The following is a 27,842-nucleotide window of genomic DNA, read 5'->3' as shown; positions in this document are numbered from 1 at the left end:
TCCATCCCTACCTTCCACTACTTTCTCTTTCCATCCACAAAACAAAGTAAGTTCTCCTCAAGGGAACATCCATTAGGGTAGGAGCTAGCATTTTTGAGGAATATGGGTTAAGACCCTCAAAATCCATCCCCTTGTACATCCAGACTATCCTAGAAATCTCCTCAACCCTTTAGCATTCAAAATGCACAGACATAAAAACATAAAAGAAGAGGGTGATAAAAAGAACACCCCCCCAAAATTAAAAAGAAATCACCTACATGAGGTATTTTGGTATAGTGACCAGATTTTAACATTGGTAAAGTGGGACAGCATTGACCGGGGGGGGGGGGGTGTCTAATTTTTTTTAGTACCGGTTCTGTGGGCGTGGCTTATTTTGGGGTGTGGCTTGGTGGTCATGTGACTGGGTGGGCATGGCTAGCTGCTCATGTGACTGGGTGGGCGTGGCTAGCTGCTCATGTGACTGGGTGGCCCTGGCTATGGGCATAGAAACTACTCAGAGGGCTAAAAAAAGTAATTTTTGACCGGTCCTCGCACTTATGACCATCCTCACATTTGTGCCCATTGAAGCATTTTTAACAACCATATCACTCATTTCACAACTGCTTCTCTTCACCATGGTTACAAGATAGGGTGCAAAATGTAAAATGTTGTTGTAGGTGTAAGGACCAGTCAAAAGTGTGAGGACAGGTCAAAAATAACTTTTTCAGCCCTCTGAGTAGTCCCTATGCACAAAATGCTGAAACAGGCATAAATGATGACTGGTCATAAGTGTGAGGATTAGTCAAAAGTGTGAGAACCTGTCAGAAATCACTTTTTTCAGCCAGAGGACTGAAAAAAGTGATTTCTGACAGGTTCTCGCACTTTTGATCAGTCTCAGTCTCGCCTGAGACGAGCCACAGCCCCTAGTTTAGGCTTAAGTATATACAACAGGCATAATCTTAAAAGTAGTATCTGTGATGAAATGTAGTCTGGGAGTTGCAGCAGGGAGGGGCTCTTTGCCCCCAACAATCTGGATCTTTATCTTACTGACCTCGGAAGGAGGGAAGGCTGAGTCAATCTTGAGCCAGTCAGAATTGAACCCTTGGCTATGGGTAGCCTACAATACTGCATTCTAACCACTGTGCTACCAGGGCTCCATAATGAAGAAATTACTGTACTCTGGAGTAACTCCTTGTGTGTGTCATTCTTGGTTCCGTGTGCCTAACATTAATCCTGCAATTCTGAAATACATTCCACCACTATATCAGGAATAAATACATTTTTAAGGTACATAGTAGAAAAAGTTATACTTACATATATTATAAACATTTGCAAGTGACAAACAAAAATGGTTTTTCCTCTTTTTTAATTCACAAACAGAATAATGCATGAAAATCTGGTATGATAACAATTCCAATTTTAATGAGTAGCACATTCAAATATGCAATTCAATTTTAATAGGACCATCTCTGAAACAGTGAGGAGCTCTTACAATCAGTATGTAGACAATACAGAACTAGATGCAGCAAATAAATGCCTTCCCTGAAAGCAGTTTCCAGTATTTTAATTTATTCCCTATGCACCTAAAAACAATGTATCTGTTTGTAGTATACTTTGGCAAATAGTATCTATATGGGCTGAATATTTTCCTGAACAACTATGGTACTTGAAATGATGTTCCTCTAAAGATGGAAGGACTATATCAGAGGCCTGAAAACCTGGGACATTACAATATAGATGGATACAGTCAGTCTACTAAAAAGTAGCAATATGTGGATATCATCTTCATTTAAGGGGGGGAAATGTTTCATATTCATTCATCTTGGCTTTTGTTTTGTATTTGGTATGAACTTGAAACCATGTTTGCGATATAGTTTTTGTCTGGAGACGTTCTGCACACTTTCCCCCACCAGCGCTTTTCGGCCTCTCCCCGCCCTCACCTGTTTCTCGACGCCAGTCTCGTCGGGACAGCTGTCACTGCCGCCACGTGTATCCGACATGGGGAGGTGCGAGGAGCTGAGCCAGGCGGCCCGAGGAAGGCGAGGGTAGAAGTGCTGGGGTCAGGCACGGCCAGCGGCCTCTTTCCTGCTCGCCGCCTCCTCCGCCCCCGGGGAGGAGCCGCGAGCCTCGCAGCGAATCACCGGGCAAGCACCGGGAGGCGGCTGATATCTCGGCCGGCCAATCGGGTGCTCGGCAGTGATTGACAGGCTGTGAAAGGTGGGAAAAAGATTCGAATTAGACAGGCATCGCCCTCAGCCAATAGGAATTGCAGTAGGCAGGGCGAAGAGGCTCATTGAGCCAGAGTCAATCAAGAAATCACCCATTGACCCCGGCGCAGTGCCCCTGAGTATGGACAGAGTGCTCCACCCACTTGCTCCAAAATTATAGTGCCGCCGAAAATCGGGACTTTTTTAAAATGACGCGGGACGCAGGACAAATTCTTAAAAAGCGGGACTGTCCCGCCAAAAGCGGGACGTCTGGTCACGTTATATTTTGGGTCTCTGCTCTGAAATATATTCGTCCCAAATTTTAACATAAAGTCTCTATTATCTAAGATGATTTTAAACACCTCAAAAATCAGAACCATAGTTCAGAGCAGGATTGAAAATATATTATTATTATTATTTTATTATTTATTAGATTTCTATACCGCCCTTCTCCCGAAGGACTCATATCTGAATAGCTGCCATATGCAGTCAAAAGCAAATTTGCAGGAATTTGCATTTGCCCTGCCTTTCTCTCTCAGACAGACTCAGCATAGAAAAAAATGTGTAAAAGTGAAAACAAACTGCACCCCCCCCCTTTCCTACTTCTTTCTTCTATAGCAAAAAGAAGGGGGGTATACAAGGAGGAAGGATACTACTCCTTTCATCATTCAACATCACAAATAATTATTTTTAACTCACGGACATATCCCAATTTCTCTCTCCGCCATCACTATAGAATCTCTCTCACTCCCTTGCTATCACCCTCACAACAACAACATTAACAAGAAACCCCTGCCACTTACTGTCTCTCTATACAAAAGGACACCCTCCGAAGGAAACAGCACACAAGCATTCACAAGTTTCGGGATCACTTTATCACTCTTGTGTGAGGGCTTCTCACACACACTCACATTCGTCCTGAAATCAAACTATGCAGGGTCTCATCTTCCTGTCAGGTCAGGAAATTATTACACATACATGCAGTCACACATATATAACATAAACAATATTTCCCAACCTGGAATAAAACCTAGGGAGGTTTTATCTCTTCAACTTTTCATTTTGTTTCAGTTCTTGGCATCTTGTAGCTTATTGTTTTGGCTTCCACCCCCGAACCTGGCCCCATGCCCGAAAGTTCCTTGGAGCCAGGCCTGCTGCCAGAAAGTGATTTGGACAGTGAGGGGGAAGGGCCATCAGGACTTACCTTGGAAGCACCGGTGTTGTGCCTCGCCCACCCTCCTCTCCTCAGCCGGCCCCCTCCCATCTCTTGCTATCTGAGCCAGAGACTGATAGTGAAGAAGAATGGCCTGGCATGCCTCCAGCCCCCAGCCATGCCCGGACAGACTGAGCAAACAAACCTCCCTACAGCGTGTAAGCACGAAGCCAGCCACGAGCTAGAATTGCCGGCAGCTGAGCAGGAGGACAAAAAGACACAGTGGACAGATCCCCGCTTCTGGAGAATGGAGAGGCGATGTCAGCAAAAGGAAGGGAGGGGCAGGCCTGGATAAGTACTGAGTCATGGAGCCACACCCCATGGCCTATATAAAGGATCTGCTTTTTGGCATTCCTTTTTTTTTTTTAATTGAAAGAGTTTTAAAAAACAAAAACATTTTCCCCCTTTTTTCCCCTCCTCCCAAAACCCCTTCCCCTCCTCCCAAAACCCCTTCCCCTCCTCCCCGGCTTCCCGGTCAATCACAAGGTATTGTTATACATAAACCAAACATAGAATAAAATTTTCCTTCAATCCAAATAACCACATCCAAAGCTTTTCATCTCCCAACCCCTCCCATCTCTTGCTATCTGAGCCAGAGACTGATAGTGAAGAAGAATGGCCTGGCATGCCTCCAGCCCCCAGCCATGCCCGGACAGACTGAGCAAACAAACCTCCCTACAGCGTGTAAGCACGAAGCCAGCCACGAGCTAGAATTGCCGGCAGCTGAGCAGGAGGACAAAAAGACACAGTGGACAGATCCCCGCTTCTGGAGAATGGAGAGGCGATGTCAGCAAAAGGAAGGGAGGGGCAGGCCTGGATAAGTACTGAGTCATGGAGCCACACCCCATGGCCTATATAAAGGATCTGCTTTTTGGCATTCCTTTTTTTTTTTTAATTGAAAGAGTTTTAAAAAACAAAAACATTTTCCCCCTTTTTTCCCCCCTCCCAAAACCCCTTCCCCTCCTCCCCGGCTTCCCGGGTCAATCACAAGGTATTGTTATACATAAACCAAACATAGAATAAAATTTTCCCTTCCAATCCAAGTAACCACATCCAAAGCTTTTCATCTCCCAACCCCCTCCCCATTACATAAAATAACTTTCTAATTATTCAAAGGCAATCTGATATTTCTTAATCTGATATCTATTTTGTAGATAATCAATCCATTTTTTCCATTCAATTAAATATCTTTCCTGCGTATTGTCTTTTAAAAAAGCTGAGATTTTAGCCATCTCAGCCAAATTAATAACTTTCAGTATCCATTCTTCTATTGTAGGTATCTCTTCTTTCTTCCAGTATTGTCCAATCAACAGTCTTGCTGCTGTTATTAAATTCAGAATCAATTTAGTCTCAATCCCTGTACAATCCGTTATAATTCCCAAAAGGAAAAATTGTGGCAGGAACTTTATCTTCTTCTTCAGTACATTTTGAATAATCCACCAAATTCTTATCCAAAAGACCTTAATTTTCTTGCAAGTCCACCAAATATGAAAATATGTAGCATCATCACAATCACACCTCCAACATTTCGCTTGGATATTAGGATACATACATGATAATTTTTTGGGATCTAAGTTCCATCTATAAAACATCTTATAAAAATTTTCCCTTAAACTTTTTGGCATTCCTTGAGTCAGGCAAAGTCTCATCTGGTTGCTGAAGTCACACCTTGGATTCCTGCCTGCCCTGAGAACTCTGACAGGAATTGGGCAAAGCTGCAGAGGCTTCGTGGCCACGCTTGATAAAGACTTCCCAGACCCGGCCGTCAGAGGAGTGGGACGTGACAACCGGCCTCCCTGGATCAGTTCCAGGAGCCAGAAGCAGGCTAAGCGAAAAGGATAACGAGGCCTCCTTCTCCTGACTCTTCCCCCCGCCCAGGCCATGCCTGCAGATCCAGCTGACAGCAATCAGGCTTGACTCAATCCCAGGTTTTGTAGGCAGGAGAGAAGAGAACAACAGAAGCAGGGGAGGGGCAGGCCTAGGAAGTGCTGAGTCATGGAGCCACACCCCACAGGATATAAAAGGCAGCAAGAGCTGGTGTGTCTCTTTGTATCAGGCAAATCCACGGATTGACTAGAGCTGAAGGTTGTGACTCACCAGCATCTTGGCAGCCAACAAGGGCTCTTGGCAGACACTGATTCTTTTGCTGCCAGAGCTGATAAGAGCTGGCTAATTAAGCCATCGTTCAGATGGAGTCGAGGAGGACACAACACTTATTCTTCAAGCAGTGGGAAACCTTGGGACATGGTTTTTAATAAAAAATATGATTTCGGGTCCTAACCACTGCCCATTTCCCACAGCTCCAAGCTCAAGCCAAGAGGTTTTCTTAATTTTCTGTCACACATCACTATTTCTTAACAGTAATCTCAGTTTTATCTACCTGTCTCTGCCCTGAGGATGCTCCATCTCCTCAAACAGGATTATTAAATTATTACCCTGAGCAGCGCATGCAGGGACCCTGTTGTGACCCAGGTTCCTGGACTCGGACTCCTGGACTTGGATGATTCAGAAAGTGAGGGAGAAGACCTGGCAAGGCCTGCTTCTCCTGGGTCCTCTCCCTCCCTGGCACCCACCCAAAGGGAGGAGGAGGGGCCGGCAAGGCCTGATTCTCCCGGGCCTTCTTCTGATTTGGCAACGCCCCAAGAACAGTTTTGGAGTGATGCAAGACTGTGCAGACGTGACCGGCGTGTGCAGCAGAGAAAGTGTTGGGACAAAGCCAAACAACATCTGCAGAGACTATAAAAAGGAGGCGGAACTTCCTGATTTTTTGTCTTGGACAAAGCAGTGAATTTGCACGGGCAAACTGTATCAATGGAGGGAAGAATATATTCGTGAGTAATTCTGGCCTTATCTATAATTTCCTAGTTATCTCCAGAGACTTGGCAGGCCCGTGGGTAGACGTGGCCAGAACATTTATCTATGTAAATAAATTAGAAAAGGAGGCCTTTGACTGACTCTTTGTTGCGAGTATTGGTGGAGGGAAACAGAACATTTTGTCCAAGACCCGGACTAAACCATCTTCCACCAAAGATGGACCAGCAGCAGGTACAGCAGCAGGTACAGCAGCTACAAGCGGCTAATCAATAGCTACAGCAGCAAGTGGCTCACTTGATAGGCCAACTTGCTGCCGGGAATGTGCCTGCAGCCCCCCCGCCCCATCCTCCCACTCCTCCTCCTCATCGCAAGTGCCCGATAACCGTGCTGGATAAGTTTTCTGGGCAGCCTGAGATGTTCCCGACCTTCTTGGGACAGTGCCAGCTCTACATGACTATGCAGCCAGAGGATTTCCCAGACGACCGGGCTAAGGTGGCCTTCGTGATTAACCTTCCTTCCGGCTCGGCTGCCCGATGGGCCACGCCCCTCTTGCTCCAGGACAGCCCCCTGCTGGTGGACCAACAGCGTTTTTGGCAGCACCTGCACATCATGTACGAGGACCCCATTCGGACGCTGACGGCAACCAGGTGCCTTAAGGAACTCCGTCAAGGGAAGCGCCCGCTGCAGGAGTACATTGCCGAATTTCGTCTTTTGTGCCAGGACTCTGACTGGAATGATGCAGCGCTGGTGGACGCGTTCCAGGAGGGACTCTCAGAGGAACTGCAAGATGAGCTGGCCCGGGTGGAAGCGCCGCGGACCCTCGACAACTTGGTGCCCCTTTGTCTCTGCCTTGATGCCCGTCTGCAACGACGACCATCCCGTCGCGCCTCCCGGCACCCGCTGTTGACATCTGCACCCCCGCTTCCTGCGCCACCAGCACCCCGGGTCGCCCCACGTTTGGTAACCGCTGCGGAAGAGCCCATGGAGTTGGGAGCGGCCAGACCTCGCCTGACAGCCCAGGAGCGGAACCGGAGGCACCAAGGGGGATTGTGCCTGTACTGTGGGGAGCCCGGCCACTTCACTGCTTCTTGCCCCAGAAAGCGAAGTGGGGCACGCATGCCGGTCCCCGAATCACAGCGTGACCAATCGGGAAACGGAGCAGGCCCGACCTCGGGGAAACCCTAGGTCGGGCACGTACTAAGCCCCCACTGGACGTTGCGGAAGTAGACTCTGGGCCCCCTCGGCATCTGATTCTGGACACATGGATATAGTTGGGGAAGCAGTCGGACAGGCTCCAGGCTCATGCGCTGGTGGACTCAGGGGCCACAACAAACTTTATGGACCAGGCCTTTGTGACCCAGTTTGCGGTCCCCGTGGTTCCGGTGGACCGTCCAATGCGGGTAGAGACAATTGATGGACAAGAACTGGTGTCCGGCCCTATTAAATTCGCCACCCAGCCTTTGCGCCTGGCTATTGGGGACCATGAGGAGGCGATCCAGTTTTATGTCACGGCGGACCTTCATTTTCCCTTGATCCTTGGGTTGGCCTGGTTTCGGACCCACAATCCTCAGGTGGCCTGGTCGCAGAATGCCATCTCTTTCCCGAGTCTGCAGTGTGTCGACCACATCTGCCACACCTGTGCCGGCCAGAACGTCCCCACCCCTCCTTGCCTCCTGAGCTGACGGACTTCGCCGACGTGTTCAGTGAGAAGGAGGCGGATCGACTACCCCCGCATCGGCCCTACGATTGCCCTGTGGACCTTCTGCCCAACGCACCACTGCCTGTGGGATGCCTGTATTCCATGTCGGAGCCCGAGTTGGCCGCCCTCAGGGACTTCCTGGACAAAAATCTGGCCCGAGGGTTCATCCGGCCTTCAAAGTCCCCTCTCTCGACCCCGGTCCTCTTCGTGAAGAAGAAGACAGGGGACTTCTGCCTGTGCTGTGATTACCACTAGCTAAACACCATTACAGTGCGGAATCGCTACCCCCTGCCGCTCATCCCGGAGCTGCTGGAGAGGTTGCGGAAGGCCACGATCTTCACCAAGCTCGATCTCCGGGGGGCCTACAACCTGGTGCGGATGCGAGAGGGAGACGAATGGAAGACGGCATTCGGCACCCGATACAGACACTACGAATACGCTGTCATGCCATTCGGGTTGACCAACGCTCCCGCCATTTTCCAGCACTTCATGAACGACGTGTTCCGAGACATGTTGGATCAGTTCATGGTGATCTACCTATACGACATCCTGATTTACTCCTGGTCCAGGGAAAGCCACCTTCGACACGTCGGTCTGGTTCTGCAATGCTTGCGGGAGCAACAACTCAATGCGAAGCTGGAGAAATGCGTCTTCTTCCGGACTTCCATAGAATTCCTCGGGCATCTCATCTCGCCCGAGGCATAGCCATGGACGCACGCAAAGTAGAAGCTTTGTGTAGCTGGGAAGCCCCTCGTCGGGTGAAGGATGTTCAGCGCCTGCTGGGCTTCGCCAACTACTACCGGACCTTCATTCCGGGCTTCACCACACTGACAGCTCCACTTACCCAGCTCCTCAGGAAGAAGTTTGTGTTCCGATGGGGTCCCCTGCAGCAAGAAGCATTCACAGCCCTCAAGAAAGCCTTTGTCACGGAACCTGTCCTGAGGCATCCCGACCCGCTCCGGCCATTTGTGGTGGAGATGGACGCGTCCAATGTGGCTCTTGGAGCGGTGCTGCTACAGGCTCCGACGAATGGCGGCACACTTTTTCCCTGCGCTTACTACTCCCGGAAACTCAATCCTTCCGAGCGCAACTACACCATCTGGGAAAAAGAGTTGCTGGCTATCAAGGCTGCATTCGAGGCTTGGCGACACCATCTGGAGGGGGCCCAACATCAGGTGGAGGTCCGAACGGACCATCGGAATCTCGAGCACCTCACCACAGCTCGGAAGTTGAACCAGCGGCAGAGCCGGTGGTCGTTGTTTTTTGCCCGGTTCAACTTCCGCGTGACCTACATTCCCAGCAGTCACAACCGGAGGGCGGATGCCCTGTCCTGCAAGCCGGAGTACCTCTGCACCAAGGACCCCCTTCCTCCAAAGACGGTGCTGATGGCAGAAGCCTTGTCCACACAATGGGAACCGGTGGACTTGCGGGCCCAGGTGCGAGAGGCACAGCACCAGGACGCCTGGTCGCAGCAAAGGAGAGCGGAGGTGGGCCCCGCGTCTCCTTGGACCTTGGAGGAGGACTTACTCAAGTTTTGTGGGCGATTATACGTGCCCACAGGACCACTCCGAGCCCTCGTCATGACCCAATGCAACGACAACCCTGCAGCAGGACATTTTGGGTTCTTCAAGACCCTCCACCTGGTGACACAGACCTTTTGGTGGCCCCGAGTGCAGCACGATGTACATGCCTATGTGACATCCTGTGTACCGTGCCGGCAAGCCAAGGCCGCCATGGGGGGCCCTCCCAGGCTCCTCCAGCCCTTGCCGACACCCGACAGACCCTGGGGGGCAATCTCCATGGACTTCCTGACGGACCTGCCACCGTCCTCTGGGTTCACCACGGTGCTGGTGGTGGTGGACATGCTCACCAAGATGGCACACTTCATCCCATGCCGTGGACTGCCCACAGCCATTAAAACGGCCCGTCTCTTCCTGCAGCACATCTTCTGCCTCCACGGTCTACCGGACAGGGTGGTTTCGGACTGCGGAGTTCAGTTCACAGCTCGCTTCTGGAAGTGCTTGATGCCCGCGTTGGAGGTGCAGGTGTGTCTGTTGTCATCACACCATCCGGAGACCGACGGGGGTACAGAAAAGGTCACCGGTATCCTGGAACAGTATCTCCGTTGCTTCATCAACCAGCAGCAGGACAACTGGGCCGATTACCTGTCCCTGGCGGAGTTTGCTTTTAACAACTCTCAGCACACCTCTACTCAGATGACCCCGTTCTTTGCCAATGTGGGGTACCATCCGTGGCTCTTCCCTCTGGCACCACCGGACTCTCCTGTTCCCGAAACGCAGACCTTCCTGACGGAATTGCATGCGGTCCAACAGTTGGTACATCAGCAGCTGGATCGGGCGAAGGAGGACTACAAATGGTCCGCCAACCACTCCCGACGGGCAACGCCCCCGCTGGCGGTCGGAGACTGGGTGTGGCTCTCCACCAAACACCTCCCGTCCAACCGACCGGTAAAGAAGTTGGACCACCGATTCATCGGCCCGTTCCCTGTCGAGGCAGTCATCAACCTGGTAGCCTACCGACTGACCCTGCCACGATCCATGCGGATCCACCCTGTCTTTTACCAGTCCCTTCTGGTTCCTGAGGCCACACCGAGTCCCCTTCGGTGCCCAACAGTACCCGTCACTGTCTCCGAGGACAGGTCAGAGGAATACGAAGTCCACAGTGTACGAGACTCCTGCTGACTGAAGGGTCGTTTCCAATATTTGATCGCGTGGAAGGGATACGGGACTGATTTCTCCTGGGTAGATGCCTCCGACGTTCATGCCCCTGACCTGGTGCAGGCCTTCCATGAGCAGAACCCAGCCCGACCGCATCCCAATCGTCAGCCCCGGGGGAAGAGCCCTGCAGTGAGGGATAGTGTTGTGACCCAGGTTCCTGGACTCGGGCTCCTGGACTCAGATGATTCAGAAAGTGAGGGAGAAGACCTGGCAAGGCCTGCTTCTCCTGGGCCCTCTCCCTCCCTGGCACCCACCCAAAGGGAGGAGGAGGGGCCGGCAAGGCCTGATTCTCCCGGGCCTTCTTCTGATTTGGCAACGCCCCAAGAACAGTTTTGGAGTGATGCAAGACTGTGCAGACGTGACCGGCGCGCGCAGCGGAGGAAGTGTTGGGACAAAGCCAAACAATGATGAGTCATGCAGTGACATCTGCAGAGACTATAAAAAGGAGGCAGAACTTCCTGGTTTTTTGTTTTGGACAAAGCAGTGAATTTGCACGGGCAAACTGTATCAATGGAGGGAAGAATATATTCGTGAGTAATTCTGGCCTTATCTATAATTTCCTAGTTATCTCCAGAGACTTGGCAGGCCCGTGGGTAGACGTGGCCAGAACATTTATATATGTAAATAAGTTAGAAAAGGAGGCCTTTGACTGACTTTTTGTTGGGAGTATTGGGGGAGGGAAACAGAACAGAACCTATATTCCCTTCATCAAGGTAGTATAGGGGACATTGAAGGAATTTCCATATGTTTCCTCCTGTAAATTTATCTCCATTGTAATAACTTCCCCCACATGGGAGAAAGAGGGGGAACGGAGGGTATTTCACTACTAGTAGTATTCCTAGGATCCTCAGCTAACTTTGCATTATGGAGCCCCATGATTGCTTATCCTGTATTCTATTTTTATATTGTTCCAATTGTTCAAATCACAAATGCCGACGCCACCCTCCTTGAACACATTCAACACACTTAGCCTCTCTTCACTCCAGTCCCCCAAAATATAGAACCCCAGAGAAAAGCTCAAATTAGCGGTTTTGACCTGTGTACTAACCACAGCTACCGCTCCTCAACCTGCACACAGCACCAGACATTCAAGGAGTCAGAACCCCCAGAGAAGTTATCCATAAGCTAAATGCATACTCACTCTGAGACAGTGCACTGTATTCCTGGTCCCTCACGGCACCGGCATTCCTGCCCAGTTGTTCAGGTTTCCGTTACAACAGGATTAGAAGGAGAGCAATCCACCTGGAAGATAAAGGTTTCCCCACCCGGAACACTGAAAACAGCACTGGTACCCCGACAGAAGGCAAACACCTCCTCCATTTGTGAAATGAAATTAGCTTTTATAATGAAATGTGTATTTTACTCTTATAGTTAAAATATTACCGTGTTTCCCTGAATATAAGACCCTGTCTTATATTTTTTGAACCCCAAAATAAGGGCTTGACCTTACTATCGGTGGGGGTGTCTTATTATTTTGGGGGTGCAGGAGGCGACGAGCCTGACCACCTCATGGTTGCTGCTGTGTTGTGCTGCGGTGGCAGCGCAACACAGCCGCTCATTAGCTGTTCACTGGAGCAACCAAAGGTGGGAATCTCCCCAGCATTCTTGACACTTGCCCGCCTCCCATTCATCCATCTATCCATCCATCCATCCCCATCACCTGGAAACTTCCACCCTCTCCGCTGGTTGATCCCCGGCAGCCCCAGACGCCCAAAGCCTGTGACCATCCGGTTCCCGGTTCCCTTTTCTTTTTTCTTTTTTTTAGTAAAGTTTTTTATTTTTATTTTTTAACACACAAACAACAACATACAATGCATTTTTTTCTGAACAGAATATCGGCCAGGTTTCATATTCATACAAAGTTTAGTTATTTTCCAACACATCTTACATGCTTTCATTGATATATTTTCTCTCATTTTTATTCTTCTTCTTTTATTTATCTTTGTATATTTAATCTTACCCTTCACCCTGAATTTTGATTCTTTATCAAACCTTTTCTCTTCTCCCCCATTTCTACTCCCATTATTTTAAAACCTTTTATTCCCATTTAATATTTATACTTTTTATATCTTCTATTAATCAAACATCAAGATAAATCATATATTTGCAATTCAATGACAATTCATATAATATTAACCATAATCAAAAAAAGGAAAGGAAAGGACAGGAAAGGAAAGGAAAGGAAAGGAAAGGAAAGGAAAGGAAAGGAAAGGAAAAAAGGAGAAAACTCAGTTTTTCTTCATAATGTCATTTCTAATACTTTTAGTAAATTCCATAATAACCTTTAAACACTTTTTATGATTTCAAATTCCATTATTAATGTTTAGCTCACTTAATATATTGCCAACTCTTTTTTATGCTTTAAAATTCATTAATGCTTCAACCAATATATGTTTCAATCATTTTTTCTTTTCCTTTTTTTCTTTCTCCTTTTTTCTTTTTTTCTCTTAAAATTCTCTACTCTCTTTGCTTCTCCTGTATTTCCATCTCCTCTCCTCTTCTCCTCTTCTCGTTTTTATCTTTTCTCTGTTAATCCCAGTATGATCCTTTAACTTTGTATTTAACTTTGTATTTCTCTTTCCTTCTTTCTCTCCTTGTCTCTTCCTTCCCTCCTTGTTTTTGTTTGCCCTCCTAATTTGCAATATTTTCCAGTTACTCTCATTATTCCCCTTTTAAGAATTCCTCTTTTATCACTGTCAATCCCAGTGTAATCTTCTAAATTTTTTGTGCTTTTTCTTTCCCCTTCTTTCTCCTTTTGCCTCTTTGCACCCTTTCTATTTTCCCCCTCCTTATTTTTCCCTTCATCTCCCCCCATACAATCATTTAGTGTTTCACAATCAGTATTTTTTCTTTGTCTTCCAAAACACTCTCTTGCTTCATGGTTTCTCAATTTTCTTATGTAAGTTCCAGTGTAGCTCCTAATTCTTCTGGTTTCAGTTGTCCATAAGGTCTTGTAATTATTTCTTTTATTTCTTTTATTTTTATTTTATTTTATTTTATTTCTTTTATTTCTCGCTTTAAAGTCATATGCCTTAAGTCTTAAGCCTGTACTTTGTTTTTCTTTTTCTTTTTACTTCTCCCAAAAATTCAGTTTAAAATCTATGTCCAAATTTGTATTAAGTCCAACTAACAGTTGAAAAAGAAAGTCAGAGAAATTTCACCAAGTTGTAGTTTTAAATCCCCCAGCTTTCTTTTATAATCTGCAAAAGTGTTCTGAAAATCTCCAAACTTCTCAAGCTCTATTTGAGGGGGTTTTTTTCTTTTATTTCTACTTGGGGAATCTCCAATTCAATTTCAAAAAGCCAAGTTCCTTTCGGGTTTTAGGGTAAATAGTTCCATTTCTCTTATTTCTTGCTGTGTTTACGTTTCTCTCTCAATTTAGCTGCTATTCCACCGCTAAGATATTTTTTTCCAAATTAAAATTAAAGTCTTTTCTTGTGAGTTGGTGTTCACTCATCCGGCTTCAATATTCCATCCAAATTACTGCTCCTGCTCAAAATGTTGGTCCAGTTGCCCCAGCTTATGGGGCACTATGGCCGCTATGGCCACCGTCCCCTGCCACCAAGTCAAAAAGTTTCCTCTGACCTCTGAGGAACTTGCCGGTTCCTCTTGGTCATCCGAGGTGCCTCTCCTTCTTCTCTGTCCCTACAGGACAGATCTGGTCCGAAGACCCCTCAACAACAGTTTGTCAGCCTGGGAATTCGTGAAGCTCGGCGGAGCTCGCTCATCCCCAACTGTCTTGCCGTGACGCTTCTGGTCAAATCCTCAGTTCCCTTTTCCACAGCACCCAGCTCTTTATTGAAGGAGGTAACATGTGTGGTGGGGGAGAAGCAAGATGTGTGGAGCAAGACGGGGTTCGGTCCTCTTGCTGTCTCTTCTCCCTCTCTCACCAGGGGCTGGGGAGACGAGAGACACACGTCTTACCTGCCTTGCAGTTCTGTTGCATGTTTCACCATTGTCTGCAGGCAAACACATTGTGGGGTAAAACCAAACTTCTCACAAGTTCGAGAAGTTTGATTGAACTCATGAGTTTTTTACCCTATTTGCCTGCAGACAATAGTGAGACACACGACGGAGCTACAACGCAGGTAAGACATATCTCATGTCTCCCCAGTTCCACACCTCCCCATCTGCCACCCCCAAATTTCATCTAGTTTGGGCAGGGGCAGGAAGCCCTGCCATACCTGGTGAGAGGGAGAGAAGAGACAGCAAGAGGAGCGATCCCTGTCTCACTCCATGCATCTCACTTCTCTCCCACCCCACCTGCCACCACCCTCGATAAAGATTCAGGCACTGTGGAAAAGGGAGCTGGGCGGGTGCGGGCTTTTGGCATCTGGGGCTGCCAGGAGTCAGCTGGTGGAGAGGTGGGAGTGGGGCAAGAGTGTGCAAGCAATTGCTTTCTCTTTGCCTTCTCTCCCAAAAGAGCTCCTCAGGCTCAGCCACTTCTGCAGCAGGAAACTCGTGCCTTGTGCCAGCCTTCCGAAGGGTATTATAGCAGCAGCTATCCACAATTTAATCCTTATTTTGTCCCAACCCACATGGCCCATTACGGTCAGGATGAAATAAGGGTAAAAAAAATGTGGATAGCTGCTGCTAAAGTACCTTTTGGAAGGCCGGCATGAGGCACATGGAGTGCATCGCTTGGCTTCCTGCTGCAGAAGTGGCTGCAATCTATGGTAAAAACAGCTGTGCTTGCTGGAGGTGCCGGTCAGAGCAGCACCCATGAGGCAGCTGTTCTGTGGACCCGAACTGCCTGCTGTGATTGTCATCATTAGGTAAGGAGGGTGTGAGGCATATGGGGTGCATTGCTTGGCCTCCGGCTTCTTTTGCAGCTGCAATTGGCTTCAAAAGCAGCTGCACTTGCTGGAGGCGGCGGCCTGAATGGCACCCATGAATCAGCTGTGAATGAAGGTCTGAGCTGCTCAGCTGATCAGATTAAGGGGCCAAGAAGCCCTGAGATGACCAGGGAAGTGGTCCTCTGCTGGCCACGCCCACCCTGTCACTAGGGCTTATTTTCAGGGGAGGGCGTATATTTACGCCCACCCCAAAAATCAGGCTTGGCCTTATTTTTGGGACATGTCCTATTTTTGGGGAAGCACAGTATTACAAATTACCTTTACTAATAATATTGTCCTTAGTGGTTCTTTGGACCACTAATTTATTATAAAACAATAATAAAAATTATGTATATCACATCATGTTAGAAATCTCAGATTATGGAAAAGAGGGTTACACTGTCTTTTCAAGTATTGTTTAAATTTCTTTCTACTCTTCTTGGAATGTAATCACTGGCAAAACTCCTAGCAACATTACAGGATGGATGGATGGATGGATGGATAGGAAAATAAATGCACAGTGTACACTTCACTGGATATGAAGCCTATCAAATTTAAAGAAATAGGTTCATAAGGGTGAGATCTAAAATTCAGATTGACTTTTTTTGTTTAGTTTGCTTTGTTCCATTTTGTTTTGCCTATGAATAGACCTTCGGAAATATATACGTATGTTAGCTCTTCAAGATGGATTAAATCAGGAGGAGGCTTGGCCAACGCTGCTGCAGGATGGCAATTCCCCGGGGCTCCGGAGGAATGCCGATATTCCAGCCATTTTGGGGGTCCTTCATGGACCATAGCTGTCTTGGAGAGACAGCGAAGAAGGGAAGCACGGATCGGCGCGAACAGGGAAGTGGCAAATTCCCTAGAGCGCCGACATTAGCCTCCGACTCAGCGGTATGGGAAGACAGTCATTAGAGCTGTCACAAATTGAGGTGGCCACACCAAAAGATTGGAGCAGGAGAGGCGATTGAACGGAGTATTCTTACCAGAAAAGTGATTTGCCAACGCATAGGTAAGAAGAAAACCTATTAAAGCTTAAAACAAGTTCTTAATTGGAAATCAGTGGCTGAATTGGCATGTGGAAGTATAAATAAAGAAAATAAAAGTAAAACGGAACTTTGTAATTAAAGCCCCAAAAAGGACTTTCCATCTGAATTTTAATTTGGTTTTGGAAGAGATTAAATACTAAAAGGAACAGAAAATTGAAAGAAAACATTGTTTGCTAACAAAAGAACTAAAACAGAATAAAAAACTTTGTGGATTAACAACAGACATTTTGTTGCTGAAGTATTTGTGAATTGGAAGGAGACATCTGCTGGAGGATAGAAAGTATCACACCATCCAGATCAACGTGGGAAAATCAGAAAGAAGTTGTTTTAACAGCTAGTGAGATTGTAAAAGAAAAAGCGGGAGTAGAACAAATAGACTTAAACTGAAACAGTTTTAAAATATTTTGGCGACCCCCAGGGGGAGGGCCTTCTCTGTGGAGGCTCCTGCCCTTTGGAATGAGCTGCCTACGGGGTTACGCCAACTCCCTGACCTCTGGACCTTCAAACGTGAGCTTAAGACCTTTTTGTTCCACCGTGCGGGGCTGGCCTAATGAAATTTTTAATTGGGGGTTTTATGAGGGTTTTTATGATAGTTTTAACTTATGGTCAATTTTAAAATCAGTTTTTTAAAATGTTTTAATTTTTGTTTATGTCTTTGCTGTTTTATTCTGGCTGTAAACCGCCCTGAGTCCTTCAGGAGAAGGGCGGTATAGAAATCAAATTAATAAAATAAATAAATAAATAAACAAACAAAGAAGAAAAGAGATATATGGACTTGAATTTGGGCTGTTAAAGTAATAAACTGGAATTTAGACTATACATAAATTAAGATAAATAAATTTAAAAAGTCTTTCTCCTTGTATTGAAAATATGGAGAATTGGGAGGAATTATGGGAGATGCTTTTGATCGTCCGAGAGTCTATTAATGGAAACAAGCAAGCAGAATTATGGCTTAAAAATAAAAAAAGAGAAGATGAGGAAATTATGAGATATAATGCTGGAAAAGAAATTAATGAGGACAATATAGATGACCATATTGGGACTGATAGTAAAAAAATAAAAATGGAGAGAGGGAAAGAAACTTTAAAAAAGAGGGGGGAGCGAAAAAGAAAAGATTGAAAAGGAAAATTTAAAAAGTGAAAAAAACATGATTACATTGGGATTAGCAGTGAAAGATTAAAGAGAAGAGGAGGAAATAGAGAAAAATTGAGGGGGGACATCAAAAGAGTAAAAGTTGGAGAAAAGTGGAAAAGAGGAAACAAGAAAGGGAGAAAGAAGAAAATGAAAGAAGGGAAGAAAGGGAGAAAAATATTAAGAGATCTGGGAGAGACTGAAAGAAAATGGTTAGAAATAGGAGAAAAATGAATAAAAGAAAAGAAATCAAAGTAGTGATGGATTTGCTTCCTTCATTTTCTTTTCTTTTGTGTGTGTTGAACAATGCATGGAATGAGAAAAAATTGAAGTTGATGATTAAGAAAAATTTTAAATTTATAAAAGAATGGAAACCCAGCAGAGGAAATTTGGAATGGCACGGTTTACAAATTAAGATGATTGAAATTTAAGATGTAAAAGGGAATAAAATTGAAATGTTAGTAAATGATGTACATTGTTGGAAGAAAATAATAAGTATTGAATCTTGAATAGAAATATTAAGAAAATAAGAGGTGGAAAGTTGTACTAATTGACTGTATGATATAAATGGAATAAGATGAAGACAATGTTAAGGTTTAAAATATAGGAGAGGAGGTTTGAAAAATATGTGTAATAAATGAGAGAATTGGGGATGTCTGGACATTAGAGATATTGAAAATAGATACAGCAATGGAGAGAGATAAGAAGAAGGAGAGAGACAGAAGGGAGAAAGAGAGAGAGAGAAAGAAGAAAGGGAAGAGGAGAGGAGGAAAGCTAAGGGAAATAAGTGTAGGAGAGAAAGTTAGATAGGGAGAAAGTAGGGAGGAGGAGGAGAAGGGAAAGGGAAGTAGAGAAGGAGTAGGAGGGGAGGGGAGAAGAAAGTAGGTACGAAGAAAGGAGGGAGGGAAAGGAGTGTAAGAAGAAGAAAAGATTGCTGTGAAAAGGAAATGGAGGGAAGACAACCCCAAAAATATTTGAAGAATAAAAATTGAAATAGTTAAAAAAACAAGGAATGAAAGGGAATGAATATGAATAAAAATGGAGAAATTAGAAAACGAAGGGTGAAAAAAGATGTGATTTAATAAAATGAGCAAGGAAATATTAGGAAAGGAATAAAAAACTATGGAAAAAAGAATATTTTGGCAAAAATTGTAACTAAGAAAAATATATTTGAATATTTTGAATTGTATAAAATAAGACAATCTCAATACTCTGTTCATGAATTGTGTCTGTGTGGAGGGGGGGAATTTAAAAAACTAATAAAACTTGTATTAAAAAAAAGATGGATTAAATCAGTCTCCACAGGTTTCACTGGCATTCTGCTTTACTGCTGGAGGTTATAGTAACAGAAACTTGAGAGCCTGACTGCCTGTTCCCCCCACTTTCTCATTTTAGCTTACTGAGTTTCTTTCTCACATTTTCTCTTTTCCTGAGCTTAAAAAATGCCTGTTTTTGTAACGTTACCAAATATTTTCTCCAAGGCATCTTTGAGGTTATTTATTTTATTTATTTATTTATCCATGGCATTGGGCCGGGTTACCTACGGGACCGCCTACTGCTACCGAATATCTCTCACCGACCCGTGCGCTCTCACAGAGAGGGTCTCCTCAGGGTGCCGTCAGCGCGGCAATGTCGTCTGGCGACGCCCAGGGGAAGGGCCTTCTCTGTGGGGGCCCCCACCCTCTGGAATGAACTACCCCCCGGTCTTCGTCAGCTTTCAGACCTCCGGACCTTCCGCCGCGGGCTTAAAACACATTTATTTAATTGTGCAGGGCTGAGCTAAATTTTAAATTTTAAATTACTGGTTTTTAAATTGGCTTTTATTTTATATTTTTAATTTTAAATTAATAGGCGTTTAGAATAAGTTTTTTAACTGTTTTTATATTTCTTACATTGTATTTATGTGTTTTAAATGCCTGTACACCGCCCTGAGTCCTTCGGGAGATAGGGCGGTATATAAATTTGATAAATAAATAAAATAAAATAAATATTTATTTATTTATTTATTTATTTATTTATAAATTATTATTATAATTATTAATTTATTTTATTTTGTCAAACACAACAATATGTATAATTATAAGCATGAAATAACCACACAAAGTGAATACAATCAAAGGGAACATTAGGACAGGAACGGTAGGCATGCTGGTGCTCTTATGCACGCCCCTTACAGACCTCTTAGGAATGGGGTGAGGTCAACAGTAATAATAATAATAATAATAATAATAATAATAATAATAATAATAATAATAATTATTATTATTATTATTATTATTATTATTATTATTTAATTTCTATACCGCCCTTCTCCCGAAGGACTCAGGGCGGTTTACAGCCAGATAAAACCAACAATAAATAGATACAATACAATTAAAACCAATATTAAAAAACCTATTAAATTTGGCCCATAATTAAAATACATTAAAACCATAAAAACCCCATTAAAATTAATAATAATAATGATAATTATAATAATTATAATAATTATGCCAGTCCTGCGGGGAAGAATAAATACGTCTTCAGCTCGCGGCGGAAGGTCCGGAGGTCAGGAAGTTGTCGAAGTCCTGGGGGAAGTTCATTCCAGAGGGTGGGAGCCCCCACAGAGAAGGCCCTCCCCCTGGGCGCCGCCAGCTGACATTGTTTGGCTGACAGCACCCTGAGGAGGCTCTCCCTATGGGAGCGCACGGGTCGGTGGGAGGCGAACAGTAGCAGTAGGCGGTCCCGTAAATAAACGCTCCTTTAAAGCGCTCCTAAGCCATGGAAACACCTTGAAGTGCACCTGGAAGACCACAGGCAGCCAGTGCAGCTTGCGCAGGAGAGGTGTTATATGGGAGCCACGAGTAGACAGTCTTAAGTTAAAGTTTTGGGGATTTTGGGATGAGACCATGGAGTTAGGTAGTACATTCCAGGCATTAACAACTCTGTTACTGAAGTCATATTTTCTACAGTCAAGATTGGAGCGGTTCACTTTAAGTTTGAATCTATTGTGTATTCATGTATTGTTGTGGTAGAAGCTGAAGTAGTCTTCGACAGGAAGGACATTGTAGCAGATGATTTTATGAGTTATGCTCAGGTCATGCTGAAGGCAGCATAGTTCTAAATTTTCTAAATCCAGAATTTCAAGTTTGGTGGCATAAGGACTCTTCTTGTAAAATATCTCTGGATACTCTCAATCGTATTAATGTCTGATATATAGTATGGGTTCCAGACAGATGAGCTGTAATCAAGAATTGGTCTAGCAAATATTTTGTATGCTCTGGTTAGTAGTGTAATCTTTCCGGAGAAGAAGCTATGCAAGATTAGGTTTACAACTCTTAATGCCTTTTTGGTGATGTAGTTCAGTGGGCTTTGGCACTTAGATCATTTGATATGAGAACTCCAAGGTCATTGGCAGAGTGAGGGTCATCTACAAGGTCATGTCCATCAAGCTTGTATTTAGTGTTCTGATTCTTTTTTCCAATGTGTAAGACAGAGCATTTGTTGGTTAAGATTTGGAGTTGCCAAATTTTTGACCATTCCAACACAAATTGTTGGTAGTGTTCAATAGTTTAACATCATCGGCGAAGAGAACACAGTTACTTATAATATGGTCACAGAGGTTGTTTATGTATAATATGAACAGTGTTGGTCCTAGAACGCTGCCTTGGGGGACATCGCTATTAACAGGAGCAGGATTTGATAGGGCATTGCCTATTCTGATCACTTGTTGCCTGTTTGACAGGAATGCAGTTATCCAATTATGGAGGGGTCCAGAGATGCCGTAGGATTTTAGTTTTAGTTATCTAAAATACAGTGGTGGGTTGCTACCGGTTCGCCCTGTATTGGGCAAACTGGTAGCAGCAGCGGCAGGAGGCTCCACCCGGACGCTTCTGCGCATGCGCCCACGAGCACCCACGAGCGAACCAGTAGCAATGGGATTTGAAACCCGCTACTGTTACAATACCCTCTTACACAGTAGCTTTCATGTGATGCTTCACAAAGGGCTAGAAGCTACAGTATATTTGTCATGAAACATTTACAAGGAAGCACACTGATCTATTTGCTTCTCACAAGTTGTTTTAGCCCCCCCCATTCCTTATTACCTTAGCCTATTTTCTATTTTTTTCTGAACAGCTGTTTTGCAGCAGGCAAGCTTGTTATTTTATTTTTGTAGTTTGTTTAAAATAGTGTTTAAAAATAACCATGGTATAGAAACTAAGAGATGTCAAGGTAAGGGTCTATGGACACATTATTGCATACTTTGGCAGAAAAAAAAATCCTCAAAATTTTGTTGCATTATCATTTTTTTACCAATAGAAGTCATTAAGTCTTCTGTAAGTTTCCATTCATGATTATAAGTATTCAGCTTAACCAATAGAGTCCGCTTTCTTCATTCATGGCAAAATGGAGTAAGACTTACCTTTCATTTCTGAAACTATTATATTATAATATTTCTATATAAAATGTCTACAACAAAGGGGAAAATATTACTGTTAGAACAGAGGTGTCAAACTGGATCAGCATTGTAGTTCTCCTCCGTGGGCCGGCCAATGGGGGGAGATGGGACAGATGCCTCCTGCAGCACTCTGCTGGCCAAAATGGGCTCAGGAGTGTGTGTGGCTCCCCTGCACCCCATTTTCTGCCTAGATGGCCTCCTGCAGCACTTTGCTGGCCTATGCTCTATTTTGGCCAGCAGAGTGCTACAGGAGGTCATCCAGGCAGATAACAGGGTGTGGGGGGCCACACACAGCCCCCGCACCCCATTTTGGATATTTCCAGGCTGGCCCTGCAGGCCCTGCGAGCCTTGAATTTGACACTCCTGTGTTAGAAGAACATAAAATGCTAAAGAAATGTTGGTGGTATTATTACTTTAATTTTCTATGACATGTGTCACAAATAGAATGGAAGGTGCTGGCTAAGAAACTGGAAACTGAGTTCTAGACCTCCAAATTGGGTGACTTTGGACCAGTCACTCTCTTAACCCAGCCCACTTCATAGGATGGTTGTATGTTCACTATCTTGAGTTCTTTCTCTCTCTCTCTCTCTCTCTCTCTCTCTCTCTCTCTCTTCTCTCCCTCCCTCCCTCCCTCCCTCTCTCTGTCCCTGTCTCTGTCTCTCTCAAGGCAGAATAGAAATATAATAATAATAGTAAATTTATATTCCTGACAAATCTATATAAAAAGAGTCTAATTTTACTACATATGACTGTCTTGTTGACAGAAGTATTGGGTGCTCAGAACCTTATTTAATTGTACTTTCTGGATAATGATAATACCAAAAATGTGCAGGTTAGAGTAATAGACTTGTTATCTCTCTCAGTACCATCAGTATTGCTTCACTTCATGCTTCATAGAGAAGTTATTACGTTTAACATAGAAGGGATTCCTTACCTTTCCCTGTTTAATGCTTTCAGTTGTATCTGTGTTGTTTTAATACTTGATTCATGAACTTTAGCATTAAAAGGAACATACAAAACCATTTTATATTTAAACTTCTTGTTGGTATGATGAACAATAGTTTAGATAATTTAGCATCTGTAAAAAAATAACTTAGAGAAGCTTTCAATATCTTAAACCATTTTTAAAGTTTAACTTACTGAAGACCTAATTATAAATTTAGCAAGGAGCTTTTCTGTCTTGATCTTATTCAGATGTTTTAGTTTTAATAAATGTCCTATAAATGTGTCAGTCATGTCAGTAATTCAATAAACATGTTATTTCAGATGGTTGAACAGAATTAATATGCTTGCTGCTGGATATGCAGAAAGGGAAAGGATCAAACAAGAACAAGGTAAAAAGTTAACGGCTTCAGTTTACCCTCTAGTGAAAATGAACTATTGTTTTAGAAAATGCATTATAATATTCCTTCACATGCAGACAGATTAGCATTATATAGCAATGTGTTAGAATTCAAATTCATTTTCAGTGCACATGTCAATGTTCCGACAGACAAACCCAATCAAGCAAGCATGAGCGAGATGATCCAATCTCTGAATGCAAAACTTTATTGAGTACATAATTTCAGCACTGGTTAGGGCAAAACCAGATCTAACTAATTCCCACGCAAACCCACATAATTAAAGTATAGATTCTCTCTCCCCCTATTAGAGCAGGTCAGATTGTCCAATTGAGTCTCATTATATTGATAAGGGACCCCAATATCTATGCAACCCTAAAACACCAATAAGTTCTGTGTGTACCTTTACTGTTCATATAATTTTGTAATGCTGATGGAAAATTACCTCTATGTAAAAGCAGAAGTTATCTTGCTTGGCAGAGGCATGTGTTGCAAACTTAAAGGAATATTTCTACATATTGTAACTGTTTACTTCTTAACATTTTAACCCCTGGAACATACTGAACAAGAATAGGATACTGAAGGTGACTAATGACACGTGTCAGAGGATGTCTCGTGTCATGAAAGGTGACATAAGGTGTAAGATAATTCCATATATAGACAAGTTAACTGTAAACCAATTATGTATCATTTGGTATTTTCCTGTTTTCTACTTTCTGTATCAGAAGCTATAAAAGTATAGACTTGGGCAGTGCCAGGTGTCCAGACTGTGCTTTTTCACGCAAGTGGAAGTCTGTACCTATTTGCACAGATAATTAAATAAATAATTCCTGTTTCTCCAATCCTTCGTGGTCTTTTCTCTTTCAATTGAAATGTGGGCGTAGCCCCATAACAATATTGCTATGAGAAAATGTCTTTGGCTCTGGCGAACACCAACCAAAGTGTCTTTGGTTCTCACGTCTGTCTTCTTGATGTCTGGAGCCTACATTCCATTTCCCCCTTCCCTCCTCCCTAGTTCATTGGCCAGCTGAGAAGTGATAATGGTTGCAACAGCAAAAGCGTACTTTAAAACTTGACAGATGGACCCCCCCTAAAATGTAGGAGGTACCTGGAAAACAATAATTATATATTATTATCATTTACTGTGAAGCCCTCCATGGAGGGGCCATAGCTTCTGGTTAAAGGAATCAATTGAAGATAGCAGCCTGAACATTCCAGGGTTTCAGATTGAACGATCAGACAGGATTCCAGAAACATCTGGTAAAAAGAAAGGAGGAGGCTTATGCCTATATATTAAAAGCAACTGGTGTCAAGATTTTAAAATAATTTACAAATTCTGTGACAACAATTTAGAGACTTTAATTATCAACTGCAAACCATTCTATTCGTGAATTTTCCTCATTTCTTCTAATTGCTGTTTCTGTCCCACCATAAGCCTGTGTAAACAAGGCATTACGAACTCTAGCTGACCAAATCATGGAGGCTGAAGCCAAACACCCTGATTCAGTGGCCATTGTTTTGGGAGATCTAAACAAGGCAAACTTAAGGAAAGAGCTACCAAAATACTTTCAGCACGTCAATTGTCCCACCAGAGGCAAGAATACTCTAGACCATTGCTACACAACACTAAAAGATGCTTATCGGTCTTTACCACGTGCAGCTGTAGGACACTCTGATCATTGCATGATTCACCTTGTACCTGCTTACAGGCAAAGACTTAAAATCACAAAACTAACAATTAAATCAGTGAAGACCTAGACGGAGGAATCAAAATTAAAGCTACAGGCATGTTTTGACTGCACTGATTGGAATATTTTTGAAGATACCTCTGCAGACCTGGATGAACTCACAGATACTGTAACATCATATGTCAGCTTCTGTGAAGACCTATGTGTGCCTACAAGGAACTTGCGAATATACAGTAACAACAAACCTTGGTTCACACCTAAACTTAAGCAGCTACGACATTCCAAAGAGGAAGGTGATAAAAAGGTGATAAAATGCTGTACAATCAGGCCAGAAATGCACTAACAAGGGAGATCAGAGCAGCAAAAAGAAGCTACTCTGAAAAGCTAAAGAATCAGTTTTCAGCAAATGAACCAGCAAACATGTGGAAAACTCTTAAAAATATCACCGGCTATGGCAAATCTCCTTCCCAGGCTGAAGGTAATCAACAACTGGCAGATGACCTGAATGAGTTTTACTGCAGGTTTGAAAGGAAACTACAGCCACCTATCTCCACAACCCCCATCTCAGACACACCAACAACAGCCAAACCTCCTACAACTGACCCGGGGTGAAATCTAAAAATTTTCCATACCAGTTCTGTGGCCGTGGCTTAATTGGTGGGCATGGCTTGATGGTCAGATGACTGGGTGGGCGTGGCCAATAACAATAATAAAAATAATAAACAAAGTATAAAAAAACAATAAGAGGTACCAAAAACCAACTTTCACACTTTACACACACACAACACAACACAACACAACTGACTCACACACAATGTAAAAGCAGCTGCACTTCACACTTCATATTTTATTATGGACTTCAATTCCCAGAGTTCCTCAGCCAGACAGCATTAATCACTCTGTGGTGAAATAGATTAGCTAAATTTAGATTAGTTCAGTCTAGTGCTAAAAGCGAATCTGGGGCTTTCCGGCTGTGAGAAAAGCCATGAGATCGACCAGTAATCAGGTAAGTGGCTTAGACTCTTTTAAAAGGAGTTTTTCTACATGTTTTCTACAGAAAACATGTTTTTTAAGGTTCTACTGATGAGGAACTCAGGTGAGATCCCCAGAGTAGCCTTTAAATTTATTTATTTTTTTAAGTTTAAAGGCTGCCAATCTCAGCTGAGGGGCGGGATCCTCAAAGGCTTTTTTTTTACTTTTAAAGGCAGGTTTCGGCTAAAGCAAAACCGGCTTTTAAAAGTAAAAAAAAAAATTCTGCAGATGGTGCGGCTCAGCAGAGGCAGGGGGGCCAGGGCCAGGGATTTTTGCAACTGGTTCTCCGAACCAGCAGCCGCCATCGCTACCGGATCGTGCGATCCTGTCTGATCCGGGAGCATTTCACCCCTGAACTGACCCCATTTCATTGGGTTCACAACCCCTAGTGATCTCAGAAAAGGAAGTGCAGGACCTATTTCACAGACAAAAGCCAGGAAAAGCTCCAGGCCCAGACAAGAGAACTCCTTCTTGCTTAAAAGTCTGTGCTGACCAATTGGCCCCCATCTTCACCCATATTTTCAATAAATCACTAGAGATGTGCTATGTTCCTTCTTGCTTCAAATGCTCTACCATCATCTCAGTGCCGAAGAAGCCCACCATCAAGGAACTGAATGACTACAGACCAGTTGCTTTAACATCTATAGTCATGAAAACCTTTGAAAGGCTAGTGCTTTCCTACTTGAAAACCATCACGGATCTGCTGTTAGACCCCTTGCAATTTGCATACCGAGCAAATAGATCAACAGATTATGCTGTTAATATGGCTCTGCACTACATCCTACAACATCTTGAGTCTCCAAAGACCTATGCAAGGGTCCTCTTTGTAGACTTTAGTTCAGCAATCAATACCATCATTCCAGACACTCTTCTAACTACGCTAAACCAGCTACAAGTTCCGGAACAGACTTGTAAGTGGATCACAAGCTGCCTAACAAACAGGAAGCAGCAGGTGAAGCTAAGCAAGATCACATCAAATACCTGTACAATTAGCACAGGGCCCCCCCAGGACTGTGTGCTGTCCCCACTTCTCTTCTCTCTGTATACCAATGACTGCATCTCCAACGATCCATCTATCAAGCTACTGAAGTTCGCAGATGACACAACAGTGATTGGTCTCATTCGAGACAATCACGAATCCGCATATAGACGAGAGGTCGAACGACTAGCCTTGTGGTGCAACCAAAACAATCTGGAACTGAACACACTCAAAACCGTAGAAATGGTGGTAGACTTTAGGAGAAACCCTTCCATACTTCCACCTCTCACAATACTAGACAACACAGTATCAACAGTAGAAACCTTTAAATTTCTAGGTTCTATCATATCGCAAGATCTAAAATGGACAGCTAACATCAAAAACATCATTAAAAAAGGACAACAAAGAATGTTCTTTCTGCGCCAACTCAGTAAGCTCAAACTGCCCAAGGAGCTGCTGATTCAGTTCTACAGAGGAATTATTGAGTCTGTCATTTGCACCTCTATAACTGTCTGGTTCAGTTCTGCAACCCAATAAGAAAGACACAGACTTCAGAGGATAATTAGAACTGCAGAAAAAATAATTGCTACCAACCTGCCTTCCATTGAGGACCTGTATACTGCACGAATCAAGAAGAGGACCGTGAAAATATTTACAGATCCCTCACATCCAGGACATAAACTGTTTCAACTCCTACCCT

The 27,842-nt window shown here is 44.1% G+C and overlaps 1 protein-coding gene and 1 long non-coding RNA gene across 5 annotated transcripts in view; one reads left to right on the top strand and one right to left on the bottom strand.

Annotated features, from left to right (window-relative positions):
• CNKSR2 (connector enhancer of kinase suppressor of Ras 2) overlaps positions 1 to 27,842 on the top strand; it is a 574,134-nt gene that overhangs the window by 466,187 nt on the left and 80,105 nt on the right. For all 4 annotated transcript variants that reach the window (XM_058186957.1, XM_058186956.1, XM_058186955.1 and 1 more), the window contains one exon: positions 23,370 to 23,437. In XM_058186957.1, the coding sequence (XP_058042940.1) occupies positions 23,370 to 23,437 (68 nt within the window). The remainder of the gene's footprint in view (positions 1 to 23,369; positions 23,438 to 27,842) is intronic.
• Positions 1 to 27,842, bottom strand: part of LOC131200296 (uncharacterized) — a 72,206-nt gene that overhangs the window by 14,706 nt on the left and 29,658 nt on the right. The window contains exon 2 of the long non-coding RNA XR_009155569.1: positions 1,920 to 2,187. This is a non-coding gene — a long non-coding RNA (uncharacterized LOC131200296). The remainder of the gene's footprint in view (positions 1 to 1,919; positions 2,188 to 27,842) is intronic.

The sequence above is a fragment of the Ahaetulla prasina genome, chromosome 5 (genome assembly GCF_028640845.1).
Source record: "Ahaetulla prasina isolate Xishuangbanna chromosome 5, ASM2864084v1, whole genome shotgun sequence".
Taxonomy (NCBI): domain Eukaryota; kingdom Metazoa; phylum Chordata; class Lepidosauria; order Squamata; family Colubridae; genus Ahaetulla; species Ahaetulla prasina.
The sequence above is the reverse complement of the archived record's forward strand: the minus strand, read 5'-3'. Positions and strand labels throughout refer to the sequence as shown.